We start from the raw sequence: 18,239 nt of genomic DNA on the forward strand, positions 1-18,239 counted from the left end.
TTAATTTTCTTGTTGTTTACATTTCCGTTTCCGCTTATCGTTTTTAATTTATAATAATATAATTAAAGAACATTCAAGATCTTAGGTGTTGTCGATGGTGAGTTTTTGTGTGTTTTGATCTTGGACACAAAAGTAAAAGTAATAATATAATAATAGTAATAGCACAGCTTGCAATTCCAATTTTCTCTGCCTTTTTCAGATTTTCTTAAAAGGATAGGAGAGAGAGAGATAGAGAGAGAAACTCATACATATTGAAATGTATTTTGAGTGTATGAGAGAGAAAGAGAGATAGAGAAGAAAAGAGAAGAAAGAAAGAAATGGACAGGTAGATCGAGAAGAGAGAAATATATATATAGTATCCATTGATCTGGTGTTGATGTAATGCTGTTGATGCTGCAGTTGACATAAAAGTTTTGACCATTTGGTTGTTTGTCGTTGTTTCTGATGTTTCTTTGTTTTGTGATTGATTTTGCTTCCAAATAATTTAGAAACACTTTCTGTGGACAATTGCGGGTCCTGATTCGTCGTACTCTTGCTTTGAGATCCACATTTGTTGGAAAGTAGAAAGGGAAGCCAAGATGGAACCTCCAATCCAGACTGAGTATTTTCTTTCAGGTGGAGCGATGATCTTGATCTTGAGGGTGGATGGGGCCAAAGCGGTGATCTCCTTTTGCATTCTGTCAGCAATACCAGGGTACATGGTGGTACCACCAGAAAGAACGATGTTGGCGTACAAGTCTTTCCTGATATCAATGTCACATTTCATGATTGAATTGTAGGTTGTCTCATGGATACCACAGGATTCCATACCCAAGAAGGATGGTTGGAAAAGAGCTTCGGGACATCGGAATCTTTCGTTACCAATGGTAATTACTTGACCGTCAGGAAGTTCGTAGGATTTTTCGAGAGAGGAAGAAGATGCAGCGGTGATCATTTCTTGCTCAAAGTCAAGGGCAACATAGCAAAGTTTTTCCTTGATATCTCGGACAATTTCTCGCTCAGCAGTGGTGACAAATGAGTAACCTCGTTCAGTAAGGATTTTCATCAAGTAGTCGGTTAAATCACGACCAGCCAAATCCAAACGAAGGATGGCATGAGGTAAGGCGTAACCTTCATAGATGGGTACAGTGTGAGAAACACCATCACCAGAGTCGAGGACAATACCAGTGGTACGACCGGAAGCGTAAAGGGAAAGAACAGCTTGGATGGCAACATACATGGCTGGGGTGTTGAAGGTTTCGAACATGATTTGGGTCATCTTTTCACGGTTAGCTTTTGGATTCAATGGAGCTTCAGTAAGGAGAACTGGGTGTTCTTCAGGGGCAACTCTCAATTCGTTGTAGAAAGAGTGATGCCAGATCTTTTCCATATCATCCCAGTTGGTGATGATACCGTGTTCAATTGGGTACTTAAGAGTGAGGATACCTCTCTTTGATTGGGCTTCATCACCGACATATGAATCTTTTTGACCCATACCGACCATGACACCCTGATGACGGGGTCGACCGACAATTGAGGGGAAAACGGCTCGAGGAGCGTCATCACCAGCGAAACCGGCTTTGCACATACCTGATCCATTGTCAACAACAAGGGCTGCTACTTCGTCGTCACACATTTTGATAGATTTGTTTGGTTAAGTGGGCTGCTGTGAACAATTGCAGAATAGTAATTCATCGTGTATGGACACATCGAGGATAAAAAAAGAAAAAAAAGAAAGAAAACAATAATCAGATATGATGAATAAAAAAAACTTATCGAGTAAAGAAGTTAGTAAGATGAAGTAAAAAATCCATTTTTTGGGCACAAGTTTGGAACTTTTTAAACTTTTTTCTTCATAATTAAGTTAGTTAAATTTTTTAAAAAAACACTTAAAATAAAAATTAGTAGATAACGAAAACTTACAGTTAAGTTGAAATAAAAGTGTATTCGACCGGCTAGGGTTAGAGGTATTCCAAAGTACCAAGACGAGGTTGGGAAGCAAACTGATTAACTCTCAAGACTCGGGGTGAGTTTAAATACTAACGATGGGTCTGGTCCTAGATGAATTTAAGACATGAGCTTGCGTCGACAATTGATCATGTAGCAGTTATACGAATATATGCGCGAAATAGTGATGATGAACAGTTAAGGGGGTTGATCACAGAAAATTTACTCATCTTCTTTTTGAGTTGGGGAAAGGGAAGGAAAAATGAAAGAAAGAGCAGAAACTACAAGGAGGGCCAAATATAGTCAAAAAAGTTGGTTAAACTTAGGAAAAAATAACGTGTTACTACGAATGGGGATTCATTGCTTAGATTAAACCAATTTTAGGAAGATAAAGACAAGAAAAAAAGTAGCGAATGGAAAGAGAAACAACATCATGATGAAAGGAAGATGGAGGACAAGGGAAAGATAAAAAGAGAGAGGAAAAAGTGAAAGTAAAGAAAAAGAATGGTTAAGGAGGTCCGGGTTAAGATTAGTCTATGATGAAGAGACTAAAAATAACGAGCGACTATGGATGTGATTCAAAAGTATAGACGAAACCAATTTTAGGAAGATTCCTTTTCCACCTCCTGTGTATCCTCTTTGGAGTCTTCATGAAGAAGAACATATTCTCTCGAGCTAAAACCAAATTTGATAACATCTTTCTCAAACAGTTCATAATACCTCCTTGGTTCAATTGGTTTGTTATTTATAAATGTACCATTCGCGGATTCCAAATCAATCAGGTAGGGACGAACTCTTTTGCCAGTTGAATCGTCATCTCTTTTATAAGTTACTTGACGAAATTGAATCACTGCATGCTGCTTCGAACACGAAGGATGGTCAATAGGTAAATCAGCAACCCGTCTATCACGACCCAAAAGATATGCACTTTGATTTTTCAACGTTATATGCGGTAAAGCTTCAACCCCTTTAAAAGGATACAATCTCCAATTTTTTTTAGGAATTTTGGCCTCCGCAGGTTCAGAGTATTTAACAACGACACCATTAAAAGTGTTAGTATCCTCGGCTAATTTACCACTTAACGAGTAATTCGGAGTAACCATTGTACTTAAAAGTAATATACAGTAAAAAACTTACAAAAAATAAAGGTAAGGCCAAATGTTAATTACAAAAAAGTCTTAAACAACAAAAATAATTTATATTTAAATGTGACAGTTGATTAGTATCAATAAAAATTGAACTTGTCTAAATTGTAATCGCGAAAATATTTCAATTTTGTTTACAATTTAAACCAACTGGTCCAGTTGCTGAAAGGCCCTCTACACAGTTTCCAAAGTATTAAAAGCGCTCCTTTCAAATTTATTGTTCTCTTTGTTCTCAAGCCAAGAAAACTCGAATCGTTATTAAATAAATAATCTGATTTAAACCTCAGTGGATCATATAAGTTCTAATTTTTACCAGTCATCAATCACCAAAGAATATATTAAGAAATACCCTGATTATGAGTGAAATAAGTTTCAACTTATAACCAGAAAAGGAAATTCACTGAGAGTAGATTGTTTATCAAACCTTCAACATTTATTGCCAGCTGAATCTTTAATTTCTTATTCACATGAATTTACTTTCAAATTATCTGAATCAATTTAATTTCTTTCAACTACAATTGACTTCAAGAATAGCTATGATGTAGCTGACAATTTAATAAGAAAACAAATTCATCATAAAATTGAATAAAACAAAGTGATCTGAAAAATACTTCAAATCTAAAGACTCTTTATGGTTATTGTTAGTATTGAGATTAAATTAAGGAGATGATTGAACTAATTGCTGGAAAAAAATACTCAGATGATAAAAAAGTTGTTAATTGATATCTTGTTGAAAACAATTATAGTCAAACTGTTGAAACTACAAGTAGACTTAAGGTTGCTTTTACCGTTTATTAAATATTTAACGAAGTAAATTAAGGCTTAAAAGGCATCATTTGAAGATTGTTTAAAAATGATTTATTATTCATCATTTTTGGCTGGTAAAAGGCATGATTAAACATTAGCCAAAGATTCAATTGGAAAAGAATAAATTAGATTGTCGTTTATTGATTAGTCAAAATACCTTGAATCTTCATTTATTTAGGTTCATGAATCAATTGTTAACATTTTAGTGATAATCTGTAAATCAAATTAATTTTCAAAGCAAACTTGAGATGGATCCGATTCCAGGCCAAGTATGGAATCTTGATTTTGTGAATAAAAATTTTCATGTTAAATGGTAACAGTATTTTTGGCAGCAATATTGTAACTATAAGTAATTTGAGGCAATCTATTGCAGCTTGAATTTGTTCAAGCTTTCTTTGTAAATATGATAGTCAAGTGATCTACTAATAATTGTTTGTTTTAAATAATCAGTTTTAATATAAATAAAAACAAAATGATATAATTAAATAAAGGTGAATGGATTGTCATTGGTCGAACGTTAAAAATTGAATGATAAAAACAATTCATGTTCAGTAATTGTTGAAAAAAATGAACCATTGATGATTTTATCAAATTTTACTCAAGAAATGATTTTAATACGTGTATGTTTTTTAAGTTTGCTTGTGTGTGTGTGTTTGTGTTTTTTGTGTTGTGCAGCCAAATTATTTCATGGATAAGGCGCAAGGAAAAGAAAAAGAAATAGATTAGAAAGACATAGAAAAGTGAAAGAAGAAGGATTAAGAGAGGAATAATAAGAAGGAAGAGATAGAGAGACATGAGAATAGGAGGAAAGAGAAGAGATAGAGTTTATATTTATAAATATGTATAGATAGGTTGATAAAGAAGTTTTGTTTTCTTAAATAAAGTGAGTTTTAACAGGTAAAAAAACACGCTTTGATGGATACCTGATCAAAAAAGAGAAAGTGAGAAAAACGAGAATGCATCTCAAAATGATGATATGGGGATAGGCTGAATTGGTATGTTTGAAGCTAAGATTCATAGAAATACTTGGTAAAACAAGTTTCAGGTATACATTGTAAATAAGTAAAGGGACGTAGAAAGAAATGATGTTTTGGTTGAAGGAAAAAAAAGACAGATATAAAGATATTAGAAAGAAATTGAAGAGAGGACAAAAGAAATTGAGAGCGTTTGATGAAGAGGGGGATACATGCTTGATGATAGACGATTATTTGAAGGATCAAGTGTTGCTTTGATTTAAATCAACATTAATAAACTGATTCAATCTATCAGAGTATTGGCCATAAGATTCGACATCGTTATGGCCAGCTCCTTCCAACCATAGAGGTTCAACAGCACGGGGGCATTTTTCGTACATAGCTAAACCGTGTGAAAAGTCAATTATTTCATCTTCAGTTCCATGGATAACTAAAACGGGTGATGTTATTCTTGGTGCTTTTTCAATGCTGTAATAATAAAATTTCAAGTAAAACATTGAATTGGAGATGGACAAAAGGTCAATAAAAGGTTAGGGTCAAAATCAATTGATTCAATTGTAAAGACCAATAGTTGAGTAAAGATGTATTGATTACAACCATAGTTTACAGCCAAATGATCCAGGAAAATTGATATGCACAGTTATAAACATCAACGAATAGGTGTTGGTATATCATATTGGAAAAATAAAGGTAGAGAGAAAATGAATTAGTGCTTTGTCATATGGAGTAAAAAGAGAAGTTTGTTGAAGAAAAGGGGCGAGGGAAGAAGTGGAAGAAGAAGAAAATAGAGAAAAAAGTATAAAATGAAAAAAAAGGAGTCAATCACCTTGGGAATGCGTCAAAGAACCAGGTTCGTTTAATGTTTGAGAAAGCAACTCTCATACCGGACGTAAGTGGCGAGTGTAGTATCACAGCACCAACCTCATAACGAGAGGCAAGGTCAACTGTAGGCACAGTACCTATTGATTGACCATAGAGTATAATTTTCTCTGGGCTAATACCGTAATGAGACCTCAGGGCCTGCCAGGCGGCATCAATGTCTGCATATAGGTTCTTTTCTGAAGGTTTACCACTGGAGACACCATAACCAGAATAATCATAACTGAATATATTACAATTGATTTCAGAACCAAGTCCTAGATAGAAACTGCTCATCTGACCCAGATCAACAGCATTACCATGGCTAAAAAGGATGGTGAACTTTGGATTGGGGCAGGCACGAACATACATACAAGCAATACGATTACCTCGGGAGGAACGGGCAAAAAAGACCTCAATTTGATCTAATTCCCTTGGAAGATATTGCCATTCGGCTCGTTGGCTTAAATCAAGTGTAAATTTATTATTTTTCTCATCCAAAACAAAATTGTAAGTTGGTTCAGGTGGGAGAAATGCCAACTTGGCTGCTATTCTACCTGGACACGGAGGGCAGCAGAAAAGGCAGCAAAATCCACTAAATGAGAATCCGTTCATGCTTGATCCATGGAATATTTTCTGATGACACACAGGATAATCCTTAATTAAACCACAATCCAAATCACCAAGTTAATAGATAAAAATCCAATAAGGTAAACAAAAACAATTGGACACAATTAAATTTTCATTCACCCTAAACAAAAAATAAGACAAGAAATAGCTCCACAAAGATTTTATTTTAAACAGATACGTTGTATTTGTTCATGTTTTACACATGCCCACCACAGTTGACTTCTGCGGTCCACTTGTTTTAGGTTTTAAAACAGCGGTCTGAGTTCAAGACCCAGTTGGGGAAGGGTTTTACATTGTGTTTCTTTTACATTTTAATTTATCTTGTACATTTTAATGGTTGGGTCTGAAATTTAGTTTGTTAGTTGAAAAGTTTTTTATGTTTTTGGGTTAGTTAGTCTGTTTTTGTTTTTCATAATGGGAGTGATTAGGGTTTTGAGGTTTATTTTGTTATGGTTTCTTGATTTGTTTTAGTACGTTTTGCTATGAGATATTTGCGTTTATAAAATAACGTTGTTTTGTCTACTTCAGGGTTAATTCTTGATTCACAGTCAGCCAGTTTGTTTTCCAATTTTGTAAAGAGTTTCCTCAGACCCAGGGTGATCCTTGAATCGATCCTCCGTATTCCTTGGAATTTCCATTCTTCAATACTTTCTCTTGCTTGTTTGGTTGTTTTACAGTCAACCAGGTAATGACTTATCGTATGGTTCTTTCTTTTGTAGAAGTTTAAGATTCTGATTTTTATATTAATGTTCGAAATCAGTCTAATTACTTCCTCAGCAAACATATCGCCAATCATACCGTAATCAATTACATTCAGGTTGAAACTAAAAAAGTTACAAACTGAACCATCGTCCTTGTTGAAGTTGTCTTCAAAGAACGCATTTAATTTGTTGTCAACTTGTTTTAGGAAGTAATTCCAGGAGATAATTTTGTTGTTGATTGTTTTGATGATCCCTTTCGGTTTGTCCAGGTTGTTGAATTTATCACAGGCCATCCATAGGAATTTTCTTTGATTCATATTGCATATGTTTGCAACAAAGGAGGCTGAGTAGGATTGAGGATGGTCTACTAGTAGTTTTGGTATGATGTATGTGCAGTTAATGTTTTCGGTAAGTTTAACCATGATATAAACTGCCATAAAGTGGTTTTCACGATCACCATTTGTTTCCATGATGCGGTAGAAGTGAGTTCCATTGTGGGCCGTGATTTGGATGATTCCACTTTTCAGTTTGTACCCAATCTGAGGGAAATGTTTCAATGGCATTGGAGTTTTCTTCTTGTAAAAGGCTTCCATATTGGGCCGAGTAATAAATAGTGGTAAGGGTTCAAAGTACTTGATGAAAGGCCATCTTTTGATGTCCCTTGAAGACCTCAGTACAGCAATTGTTACATTTTTTATCCAGCACTGTAAGGGATTGTTGAAGCGCAATATTGCAATTGGAGTCCATGCTGAGATGTGTAGAGGAGTACGAATTATTTTTTTCATGAACACGTTGAGACGATGGATAATTTTTGAGAACATTGATAGATAATCATGATTATCTATTAGAATTTGTGGAGATAGTGAGCCAAGTAGGGAAGAGGTGTAGGCATTTACAATGTATTTTTTCAGGATCAATGGTAGGGTGTAAATTGTCTCCTTGTTCCTTGTCAGAATAATACCATTACTTTCCAGTTGTTCATCTATGTTGGATATAGTTGGTTTTAGATTGAAGTTTACACCAACAATTTTGGTAGAGGTTATAGATGCACCATTGATGATCTGAGATTTGTCCTTATTCAGTGACAAGTTCGCTTTTTTTAGTTCAATTTGAAGAGCATTGAACACTTCTTCTTTTCTACTATCAGTTGTTAAGACAAACAAGTCATCTGCGAAAGCCATGATGTCGATGTTTCGCATCTTTATTAGACGAATTACCTTATTGAGTGCAACTATAAAAAGAAGAGGGCCAACACTGGAGCCTTGTGGAACACCATAAGGATCAGGCTTGAATTTGAAAGCGTTGTCAACTTTCGTTCTAAGCCATCTTCCATGGACAAATTGTTTGATCAGTTCAACGTCTGTTTTTGGAAGTACACGAGATAACTCATCAGTGGCATAATCAATGTTTACCATGTCGAAGGCTTTGGAGACATCCGCACAAATTAAGATTTTATCCTTTTTCCATTTCTCCGATAGAATTACATGCAAGTCCATGATATTAATGCCATGTTGGTACGCAAATTGGGTTTGCTTAATCAGTACACTGCTTAAAACTTTTTTGATCCTTTTTGATAGGATTTTGTCATAAATCTTCAATAGGTAGTTTGAGATTCTAATTACACGGAATGTACCATTTGGTTTGGGTATGAAGTGTGCCCCAAATATTTTGAGAGATTGAGGAATATAACCTTTTTGAAAGGTTATTTTGATGAGTTGAATAAGTTGTTCCTTGTTCTTTGACCAAAATGTTTGCCATGTTTTAGCAGTGAAGTTATCAGCATAGCCAGAGCCTTTTTTGAAACGCATTTCTCTGATCATAACCTCCTCCTCATTTGCAAGACAATTTGCTTCAGTGCCTGTCGTATAAGTCAGATGCGGGTACTTGTAAATGAAACCCCATAACTCCCTTAGTCTGCTATCGTCATCAGACATTAGAGCTGACAGGGTGTCAGTGGGTTTCATTAGTTTGTTTATGATGGGCCATATTGTTGTTGGATCTTTTAGATTTTTTATTAGGAAAAGAAGTGTGTTTTTTCTAGTTTTCTCTCTTTCTATCATTTCCTGTTCTTTGAGGTCCCTAACCATTTCATTAATTTCTTCTGAGAAGTCATGTTTATTCTTCCTCTTCAGTAATTTTATTCTTTTCCTTAGTTTTCTAATTTTGTGATTGTATTTCTTATACTTAATTAGACATTTTTTATCATTATCAAAATTTGCACTAAGAATTCTCCTAAATGTTTGATCTATTTCGTAATTATTGGTCATATCTATTTTCATGTTCATATTAAAGTCTTTTACTGGAGTGAAATATGATTTATACTTTTGGTACTGTAATTTGTCATTGAAAGCTACACTCAAATAGAAACTAACTTTAAGCATTCTATGATCAGTGACAAAATCCTCTGACAAATCAAAATCCTTACCCTCAATGTTACCAAAGATTAAATCTATCCAGGAAACCTTGTCTTGTCTTTTGTAAGTATAATTGTTTGCATTGGGAGGAAAGTTATAAATCAAGAGAGAATGCTTCCAAATTAAATCACTTAGGCGTTTGGCTGCTTCCAATTTGGAATTCTGGTAAGAACACTTGCTGGACCATAGGTGATGTTGGCAGTTAAAGTCACCAGCGATTATTATTGGATGATGAAGGTATTTTTCGATGAATGTTATAAAGCGCACTATTTGAGGTTCGAGTTCAGATGGATTGATGTAAACGGAGCATACTAGTATAGCATCTTTACCATTTCCAACCAAAGCTAAGATGATGTTGGGGACAGATGTGTTGTAACCATAGATTCTAAGGTTATTTGCAACAATCAGAGCGGTCTGATCATTTGCGATGATGTTTTGCTGTGATGCTTTCTTGACAATGGTTCGTCTGTTAGCTTCTACCATGGATCCAATTGAGTCGTCTGTTTTTAGAATGATGTTCATCATATCAACCGTTTCTTTGTACCTTTTACCAACGTTGCAATGGAATAGTCGCATATTCCAGGGGGAAGCTTGGCGATAGATGTAACCAGTCTGATTTGATGTCGTAATTGGCTGCTGCATTTCTTATCTTTTGAAAGAGTTTGGGGCACTTTGAAGATAATGTTGAGTGTTTAACTTTTGCAGGAAAACAGCTAGCACAGGTAAACTCGCGCTCAGACGGAGGTGTTTGACAGATTTGAGAGTCGTGTAGTTGACAGCACAATCTACAGCGAGCAGATTGGTTACAGGTTGTGTAATAGTGCTCAAAGCACCAACAATTTTCACAAACGATGATCCCAATATGGTCGTAACACTTCACCGTGAATTGAAGAAAGTTCAACCAACCGTCGTTGTCTAATAGTTTATTCCTGTTTTGATTACTTATTTCAAGAATCAATGTCACCTCTGATTGAGTTGGTCTTAAGATGCTTTTCACTTTAGTAGTGTCGTCGTCAATCCAGTTGTTTTGAGATTTAATAATTCTCTCAATGTTCTGTTTAGAAGGATTGTTTAAAGTTGTTTTGACACTAAATTTAACCTGTGATGGCAGGATACGGCGTCTATTGACTTTCCAGTGAGGAAAGAGCTGTTGAATACAATTCGAGTACGGCTCGATGAAGTCTTCACTGTTGACAAAGATTATAACTGTTGAACCGAATTTCTTGATATTACGTATTTTTTGCTGAGGTTCACCAACGTTGCTGAGGACTTGAGAGATGAGACGTTTAATTTGTGAAGATCTTGTGATAGGTTTATTTTCTGAATCAAGAATTTCAATCGAGATACCAATATTCGGAGTAACTGATTTGATGGAGACCCAACCAAGTCTTCGAGCTTGTAGCTCTCGGTGAATTTTACTTTGGATGTTTGAAACACTGGCAGGCATAAACATGATAAAGTTTTCACAAAAAGTAAGATTTTCAGTTTTGAACTTGTTAGGAAGAGGTTCAATGTGTGAGTGAGGAGCTTTTGAAATTTGAGTCTTTCTTGAATTTTTCATTAGTAATCGGATAAAGAGACAGGCTAAGTTTTCTTTTCCAGATGTGAAAATGTCGACTTAATTATTGTTTCAACAGCAGTAGGTTTATTGTCTTACTTATAAGGAACTGAGAAAGGGTTAGGATTACTCGTTAATTGAATTAGCTTGTTGTGGCTTAAGTTTTATTGTCTGAGAAATAGTAGTTTTGAGACATAGGGTTAAGTATTAGAAAGGTCAAAAGAAAATAGGATTAGTCTGTATATTGTTAGAGTGTGAGATTTTGGAAATTTTCGTAGTTATGTGTAAATTGGAAAAGAAGTTGGATTAATTTTAATTCATTATCATGGTATAGTTATAGTTTGTTTTTTCAAGCTCATGTCTGAGTTTTATGCGATACACTGGACATTGTTTATCCCAAACGTTTGTCCCCTTTTGCATACAGTTGTGGCAGTATTGTTTTTCCGGCTTAAATTTGGCCTCACAGTCGCCAAAGTGATTGGTTCCACAGTACCCACATCTTGTGACCAATTTACATTTACCATTGGCGTGACCAAAAGAACAACAACGAGTACAGAATTTAATGTTAAAAAAGTCAGTAGTCTGAATTAGACTAGTGCCAATATTAACTAAACCATGTTTCCGTTGTATCTTCTCTCTGATATCAGGAGAGATAGAGAGTATGATGTCAAAGGCACCATTTCTTTTGTAGTAATAATCCAGGCTAGCCGTTTTTTCAGTCCATCCATTTCGTGTATGCAAAAGGTTCAGCCATTGCTCAAAATCTTTAACATTTTCAGGGTTGGTTTTAATACCATTTAATTTAATCATTGGATTACGTAATTCAGGTATAACAATATCCCATTCCTTTAGTACAGTTTTGAGAAATTTGAACAATCTTGACCTACTGGGAATATCAACGCATTTGACTTTTAGGCTTTTATATCCCAATTCTACTTCTATTATACCTCCTACGTCAGAATCAGTTTTCTCTAAAATGCTGTCTAGTATGTTTTTCATTTGCTGAGGAATACTAAGATTGTTAAGTCTTGTTTTGATTTTGTCATTCTTTAGAACTATCAGAGGCCATATTTTTATATCATTAACATCAAACCATGATTTAGGATTACTCAGTCTAGAAAAGCTTTGACAAATTTTCTTTTTTTGTGCATTATTAGACAGTTCACCTGGGCTAATTGAGATTGTACCATTAATTGTTGAGCTGTCTTCTTCTATCGCATAGTTCAATTCCTCTCTAAATGTTGTGCATTGGGCTATATCTTCAGCAGAAGATCTATCTAACCAACTGTTGCTAGTCAGCATTTTATCAAGAATTTGAGAAAACGGATAATTTCTAATTTTCTTAACAATTTTGTCCCTGTTGCTATCGGTTATTTTGTTCAGTTTAACAAAGTCAAGGCAAATTGCGAATTTAATCTCATCGGATACAGTGGTATTGTTCTTTTAGTTTTTGTTTTTGATTAAAATGAGAAAAAGATAACAAACTTGAAGTTAGATAACTGAGTATGAGTACATTTACGCTTTTTTGTATAACGTTCAAAACGTTTTTACTTACCAGAGAAGTTAGGTTTGGTAAGGCCATTTTGTGTTGGGACAGTTGGATTTCCAGATGAACACGCTTTTAATCACTTTTAGTCGATAGAATCTTAACACCAGATAGCACACACTTCGGGGTGGTATGACGAACAATATAAGCACAAATTCAGATTAAAATTTAATTAAAAACACATTAATTAAATTAAATTTCCAGGAGGATAAATTTTGCTGCCACTCAAGATGCAATTGTCTCTCAATTGCAGTTTTTTTCCTGTTTTCTAATGCTAACAGATGGAGCAAGTATCGATTTAAAAAAATAAATTCATAAGAATCTGAAGTTCAGATTGAAGTCTTCTATTGTATTAAATTCAATTCCTAATTTGTAAGTTAAATCTTATCGAAGATTAACCATTAAACTCCTAACAATTCTATTCATTTAGTAATTTATGTTGACTTATCGATCGAACTTTGATTTCTTAATCTGTTTTTCTAGTTTTCGATTGGTATAGATTTGGAAGTTGCTATCTATCTGATTATTCATTGTACATTTTATTTTATGTGATTGCTCATCAATTGTAAATTTTGTGATGAATTTACAGATAATATTTTTGTTCGTGAATTTATTATCTTGACGCTACCAAAAAACATCCCTTACTCAATTATTTCACCATGTGTATGAAAATTATAACAAAAGATGAGGTTCAATTGACTTGTTGAAATGTGTTTGCGACATGTTTTATTAAACTAGTTGTTATACTAGTACACAAAGGTAAGGACAATTAGAACAATTCAGACAAATTATAATTTGATCAGATTAATATTTATCAATCATTCGTGTAGCTGCCGCCTCAAATCATGGGAATGTGAAAGCATAATTTGATAATAAGACATGAAGTTAAGTCCATCAAACAAGAATGAAAGTAAACCATGATTGTACAATGTTATCGCAAATGTGGAATCATCAATACCAAATTTCCATCATTTCCTCTGCGAATTGGTCGAGTGTTCTGAGGTCATTCCTGTTGGTTCTACCGATTTTGATATCAGTCGATGGAAAGCATTACGATACTGTGGGTTCATGATGAAGTAAATTAATGGGTTCACCGACGCACTGAATAAAACCAGCCATAAAGATAAAATGTAAACGTAAGGATGCCTAAAAGCAAATACAAAAAAATGATTTAATACATAGAATGAAAAATTAGCAGATTTATATAGTTTGTACTCATAGAAATTTTCTACTTGAAATGCATATTAATAGTTTTGTTTTTTTCCTGAATCAACAGATTACCAACTGATCAAAGTATTACTTCTTAACGTGGAGGGATGCTAAATATACTATGTTTACCTTTTGGATTATCGTGAAGCTTGATTTAATTAAATAATCGAAAAAAAGGAAAAGATTTGTTCCCATGTCAAACAAGGAAAATAAATGTAACTTATACTTCATAATGATTGGAATGGTCTCTTACCTTACTGGAGCTGATGTTATTTGCAATACAACTGAAGGTGCATAGCAAATGACGAAAACCGCGAAAATGGTGAACATTAATTTAGTTAATCTCATTTCTCTCTGGCTACGATTGATTCCCTTGTCAGCTAAGTTTCGAGTATGAGAACGAACCTTAAACCAAATGATCCCATAGCAGATGATGATCGTTAAACAGGGTATTACAAAGCTAATCAAAAAAAGGAAATCTTTCAATGCTTCACTCCCCATGATTGTACAGGTTAAAAGGCTGGCTTGATATCCAAAGTATCCCCAAGTATGGGTCAAAGGTAGACAAAGTATAGCAAATGGTAATACCCAAGTAATTATCACCATAATGCACAGATTTCGATTGGAATAGAAACTGTTGGACTGAGCATTGACAATAATAATGACCAATCTGTGAAGTCAAAATAAAATATCAAAGTTGGACAAGATTCAATCAATCTTGAATATTGTAAAAAGAAACAATTTCATGGTGATTTCAAAACCTAATTTTTTATCTTCTATTCCAAGGAATGACTCGCAACTAGAGACAACAATTTGATGATTATCCTAACATTAATGTACTGGAAATATGTCTAGTGATAGCTGCAATTCAGTTTATATCCGTTTAAACGTTTGCTTTCTTTTGGATATGAAAAGCACAATTTGCAGGAAATGAATGTGAAAAGATTGGTAAGATAAAATATTTGAAAGTTGTTTTGGTTTTGTATTAATCAAACTGTTTCTTTGGTTTAATTTTATAGGGATGAATTGGGAAAAATTGGTTACCTGTTGATTGCAATGAAAGTAATTGATAGAAGAGAAACTGCAATATTTCCATAGTAAAAGTATGGATATAAATGGCAAATCAATTGACCGAAAGGCCAATTGCGAGTAAGAAATGGAGTCGCTGTTAATGGTACATTGAAAAGGCAAAATATAAGATCCGAAGTACTTAAATTGATCACCAGTTTAGTTGTTGGTTGTTTAATCAAACTTGCCGAATATTTGGTCAAACACAAAATGACCAGAAAGTTACCGATGGATCCAATAATTCCAATCAACAAGGCAATCGAAAAGGTTACAATGGCTTCCGTTTGATTGGATATAATCATTATGAACTAGTGTAGCTTGACTGGTCAAGTTAGTTGACTTGAAAAATCACAATTTTACATGTTATTGGTTAAATGGAATGAACTTTATTCATGGAAAAGTTAATAACGATTGGAATACACTTCACTGATTGCTTAACAAGTTTCAATCAAGGAAGACTAACAATGAGAGCAATATCGAGATAAAAAATATGAAAGTGAGATGAAATTATAAATATGATGTCAAGGAAGCGGAAACTGATGGTGGAGTTACTTGTTAAAAGAGCTTTTTTCAGTGAATTAATCTGGGTTGACACAAAATTCAGATTTTGGCTATTTTATGATTAAAATGCAGTCAGAACCACTTTTGAACTGACTTTGATAAAAGTCGAAACGCAGAAACTAGAGTAAATTTTGGTTGACAGATTATTTCAGAGTTTCCATGTTTCTCATATCTTCGGATCTCTGATCATTAGATGCATTGTCCTCACTTGTTATAACATATGGTTTTGAATTATATTCACGATGTTTCTCATCTCGATGACCATCATAATAATAATTTTCATATCTTTTAGCATTTTCGTCTTCACGTCTCCTTGAATTGATTCGTACTCGCAGCCCTCTTTGGCTTTTCCTCAATCTCCGCAGATCTTTCCACTTCCTCCGTGGTTCGCTTCTGAAATCATATTCAATGAATGGGATCTCACCTCTTGTCTCACCTCTAATTGAGTAATGATTTACAAATGATTGATAATTATTATTTGAGCATTATTATTACATATGTTGGGAAAGTTTATACTTACAATTTACTGTCCATTACCTGTGGGTTGAGACTCTTGTCAAGCTGTCCAACTGTTAATGACACCAATTGATATTTGGAGTAAATTAAGGAATCATGATTAACTTCTGGTGAAACTGTAAGATAACAATGAGCTAAAAGGGTTTGAAGCACAATAGTACTGGGGACAAGAAGTAACCGATTCATCTTTTAAATCGCTCTTAAACTTTGATTAAACGGTTCTGGGTTTATGCCATTTCATTTTTGATGGCTTTATATATAGCCCATTGAACATCTTGTATATTTGATTAGCTGTAATTATTAGTTAAAGGACATTGGACTACTTTGATAGGTTAATGATGATTTGTAACAATTTTTCTTCCGATCAAATTAAACAAATGCAAAAGGAAGTTTATATTATACATTAGATTATTTTGTTTTGAGAGACAAATAACAATTTAAATAATACAACAAATTGCTTAGCAAAAATTGACTGGATGTAATAAGGCAACAAGGAAATTTAAATAATTATGTTCCAATTAGAAATTTCATTAAAATGAATATTGATAGATTTACCTTAATTGAGTTATCAATTACCTAAAAGAAAAACCTTTCATTTTTTATTTTTTAAATCAGACAAACGGTACTCGAAAATTAATAAATATCTCTCAATAGTCTTGAATCAAGACGATGTGTTCGAACTTTAATACTGTTACTCAATTTTTATAGAAATGTTCAAGTTAATTGAGTTTATTACGTTTCGCTGCCAAAGCTTATGACAATATTTCCCTTTTATCATACCTTTATGAAAAATTGTAACGATCTTAAAACCAACTCTTAATCTTTCAACAAGTGGACTCTTAATGGTTATAAGATAATCAAAATTCCTGCGTTAAGTAACATACAAGGTAACCGTAAAATAAGGTGTTCTATCAAAATTGTATCCGTTCAACAAAATGTATATTTTCAATAAAATTCTGATGAGTCAATAAATTGGGTTCAATTTTGTTTCGTTTGGTTGCAAGTTGCAACCAAAAAGTAACCGGTTATTTTTAGCCATGAAAAGTAACTGTTAGAGTAACCAGATTTGCTTTTTCTCTCTATCCTCTAACCAAGTGAGCGGTTACCAGTAACCAATAGTAATGAAGATAGTAAAACATGTGTGTTAAAATGCATCTTTAAAATGTTTTAGATTTAATTTCTAACTTAATTTCTATTAAATTTGTCTAAATAGCATTTTCAGATAATCTACACCATGAGAGGGAAGTATAAGCTTCCAAATCATTATATTCATCCTAAATATTGTGACCTATGGAGCTTTGGTAACGAAAGTGTTCAATTGAATGGGCATATAGAAAATGCTCCTTACCAGGGCTTTGGAAGGTGAGAGCGTCTTATACAATTTACTTAACTTTGATTGTCAAATTTGATTAGCATTTGTTGGTTCTAATTTATGTTTTACTCATTCAATCTTCTCTCATTTCAGGTATGTTTGTCAATTGCAACGAGTAACTCTGAAGTTTTGCAAATGGGGAATAGGTAGTAAAGGTACTCGGGATTATATTGAAACGGAACTGGTCGATTATTGTCGAACCAACCCTGGTGTGGTTGTTTATCTTAAACCAAGAAGACATAAAGCTCCTGTTATGGTTTGTGAATATCTAAACGGAAGTTATCATTGGATGGCTTTACATGGAATGTCTTCTGAACATATTAAGTTATGGGTTGATTTTCATACTAAACGCTCTGGAGAACCTATTCGTAAATTTGTTAAAGATGTTAGAACTGCTTGGCCATCTATTCAAGGTGCATGGAATCCATTTTTGAACACACCTAGTGAAATAAATGTCACACCGTTACCCAATGAAGAAAGAGGCAAACATATACCATTGAAAATATCAGCTACTGAACAGTTGCTGCGAATGCAAGCTGAGGGTAAACTCCAAAATATTTTGTTTGGAAATGAAGAATGATTAGCTAGTAACTGATAAGCTGATACAGTTTTTAAATCATTCATCCTTAGTAGTTAAAAGAACGGACGGGTACACTTAGTTCAAATGAACGATGAAAGAATTGTTTGGAATTCATTTTTTATCAATTTGATATTAAAGGGCTTGAGGCTAGTCAACGTAGCTATGTCATTGTCGTTGTAGCTATCGAAGCATCTCAATTTCATATCCGTCATTTCCTCACTCAGCTTTTGTCAACAATTGAACTAAAATCCAACCCACAATCATTGCTGAAGGAATTTGGGAATTTTTTCGCCAACTGATGCTCGAAACTTCTATTTTGCCTTGCAATTTTCTGATGACTTGTTAAATAAATTCAATTTATGTCTAATTTGATT

The 18,239-nt window shown here is 33.9% G+C and overlaps 6 protein-coding genes and 1 long non-coding RNA gene across 8 annotated transcripts; 2 read left to right on the forward strand and 5 right to left on the reverse strand.

Moving 5' to 3' along the window:
- Window positions 1-1,978, reverse strand: LOC107371969 (actin 403). 2 transcript variants are annotated; one of them, XM_089266646.1, is made up of 2 exons: window positions 1,903-1,978; window positions 1-1,642 (listed from the first exon to the last, which is right to left on the reverse strand). In XM_089266646.1, the coding sequence occupies exon 2, from the start codon at window positions 1,613-1,615 to the stop codon at window positions 485-487; it is 1,131 nt and encodes a 376-aa protein (XP_089122772.1). In that variant the 5' UTR covers window positions 1,616-1,642; window positions 1,903-1,978; the 3' UTR covers window positions 1-484. The 2 variants fall into 2 exon arrangements, with proteins under 2 accessions (XP_089122772.1, XP_015795605.1); XM_015940119.2 differs by having other exon boundaries at window positions 1-1,645.
- A 146-nt stretch (window positions 1,979-2,124) lies between these two features.
- On the reverse strand, window positions 2,125-3,210 carry LOC107371949 (smad nuclear-interacting protein 1-like). The gene has a single exon (XM_015940096.2). The coding sequence runs from the start codon at window positions 3,027-3,029 to the stop codon at window positions 2,529-2,531; it is 501 nt and encodes a 166-aa protein (XP_015795582.1). The 5' UTR covers window positions 3,030-3,210; the 3' UTR covers window positions 2,125-2,528.
- Window positions 3,211-4,470: 1,260 nt separating this feature from the next.
- On the reverse strand, window positions 4,471-6,472 carry LOC107371973 (alpha/beta hydrolase domain-containing protein 17B). Its single transcript, XM_015940123.3, has 2 exons — window positions 5,679-6,472; window positions 4,471-5,320 (listed from the first exon to the last, which is right to left on the reverse strand). The coding sequence occupies exons 1-2, from the start codon at window positions 6,323-6,325 to the stop codon at window positions 5,095-5,097; spliced, it is 873 nt and encodes a 290-aa protein (XP_015795609.1). The 5' UTR covers window positions 6,326-6,472; the 3' UTR covers window positions 4,471-5,094.
- Window positions 6,473-12,832: 6,360 nt separating this feature from the next.
- LOC112538543 (uncharacterized) lies at window positions 12,833-16,307 on the forward strand. The gene is made up of 6 exons (XR_016198153.1): window positions 12,833-12,931; window positions 13,043-13,318; window positions 13,390-13,695; window positions 13,836-14,495; window positions 14,555-14,716; window positions 14,788-16,307. It is a non-coding gene; the product is annotated as an uncharacterized LOC112538543 (long non-coding RNA).
- LOC107371972 (protein trapped in endoderm-1-like) lies at window positions 13,255-15,138 on the reverse strand. Its single transcript, XM_025160204.2, has 3 exons — window positions 14,813-15,138; window positions 14,022-14,438; window positions 13,255-13,705 (listed from the first exon to the last, which is right to left on the reverse strand). Exons 1-3 carry the CDS (start codon window positions 15,136-15,138, stop codon window positions 13,528-13,530), a joined length of 921 nt encoding a protein of 306 aa, XP_025015972.2. The 3' UTR covers window positions 13,255-13,527.
- LOC112538542 (uncharacterized) lies at window positions 15,541-16,099 on the reverse strand. Its single transcript, XM_025160205.2, has 2 exons — window positions 15,918-16,099; window positions 15,541-15,835 (listed from the first exon to the last, which is right to left on the reverse strand). Exons 1-2 carry the CDS (start codon window positions 16,097-16,099, stop codon window positions 15,541-15,543), a joined length of 477 nt encoding a protein of 158 aa, XP_025015973.2.
- Window positions 16,308-17,033: 726 nt separating the features above from the next.
- On the forward strand, window positions 17,034-18,232 carry mRpL43 (mitochondrial ribosomal protein L43). The gene is made up of 2 exons (XM_015940126.2): window positions 17,034-17,275; window positions 17,379-18,232. The coding sequence occupies exons 1-2, from the start codon at window positions 17,148-17,150 to the stop codon at window positions 17,863-17,865; spliced, it is 615 nt and encodes a 204-aa protein (XP_015795612.2). The 5' UTR covers window positions 17,034-17,147; the 3' UTR covers window positions 17,866-18,232.
- The last annotated feature ends 7 nt before the right edge of the window (window positions 18,233-18,239 follow it).

This window comes from Tetranychus urticae, chromosome 1 (genome assembly GCF_039701765.1).
Source record: "Tetranychus urticae isolate SD_2017Ah chromosome 1, NJAU_TeUrti_SD_1.0, whole genome shotgun sequence".
NCBI lineage: Eukaryota > Metazoa > Arthropoda > Arachnida > Trombidiformes > Tetranychidae > Tetranychus > Tetranychus urticae.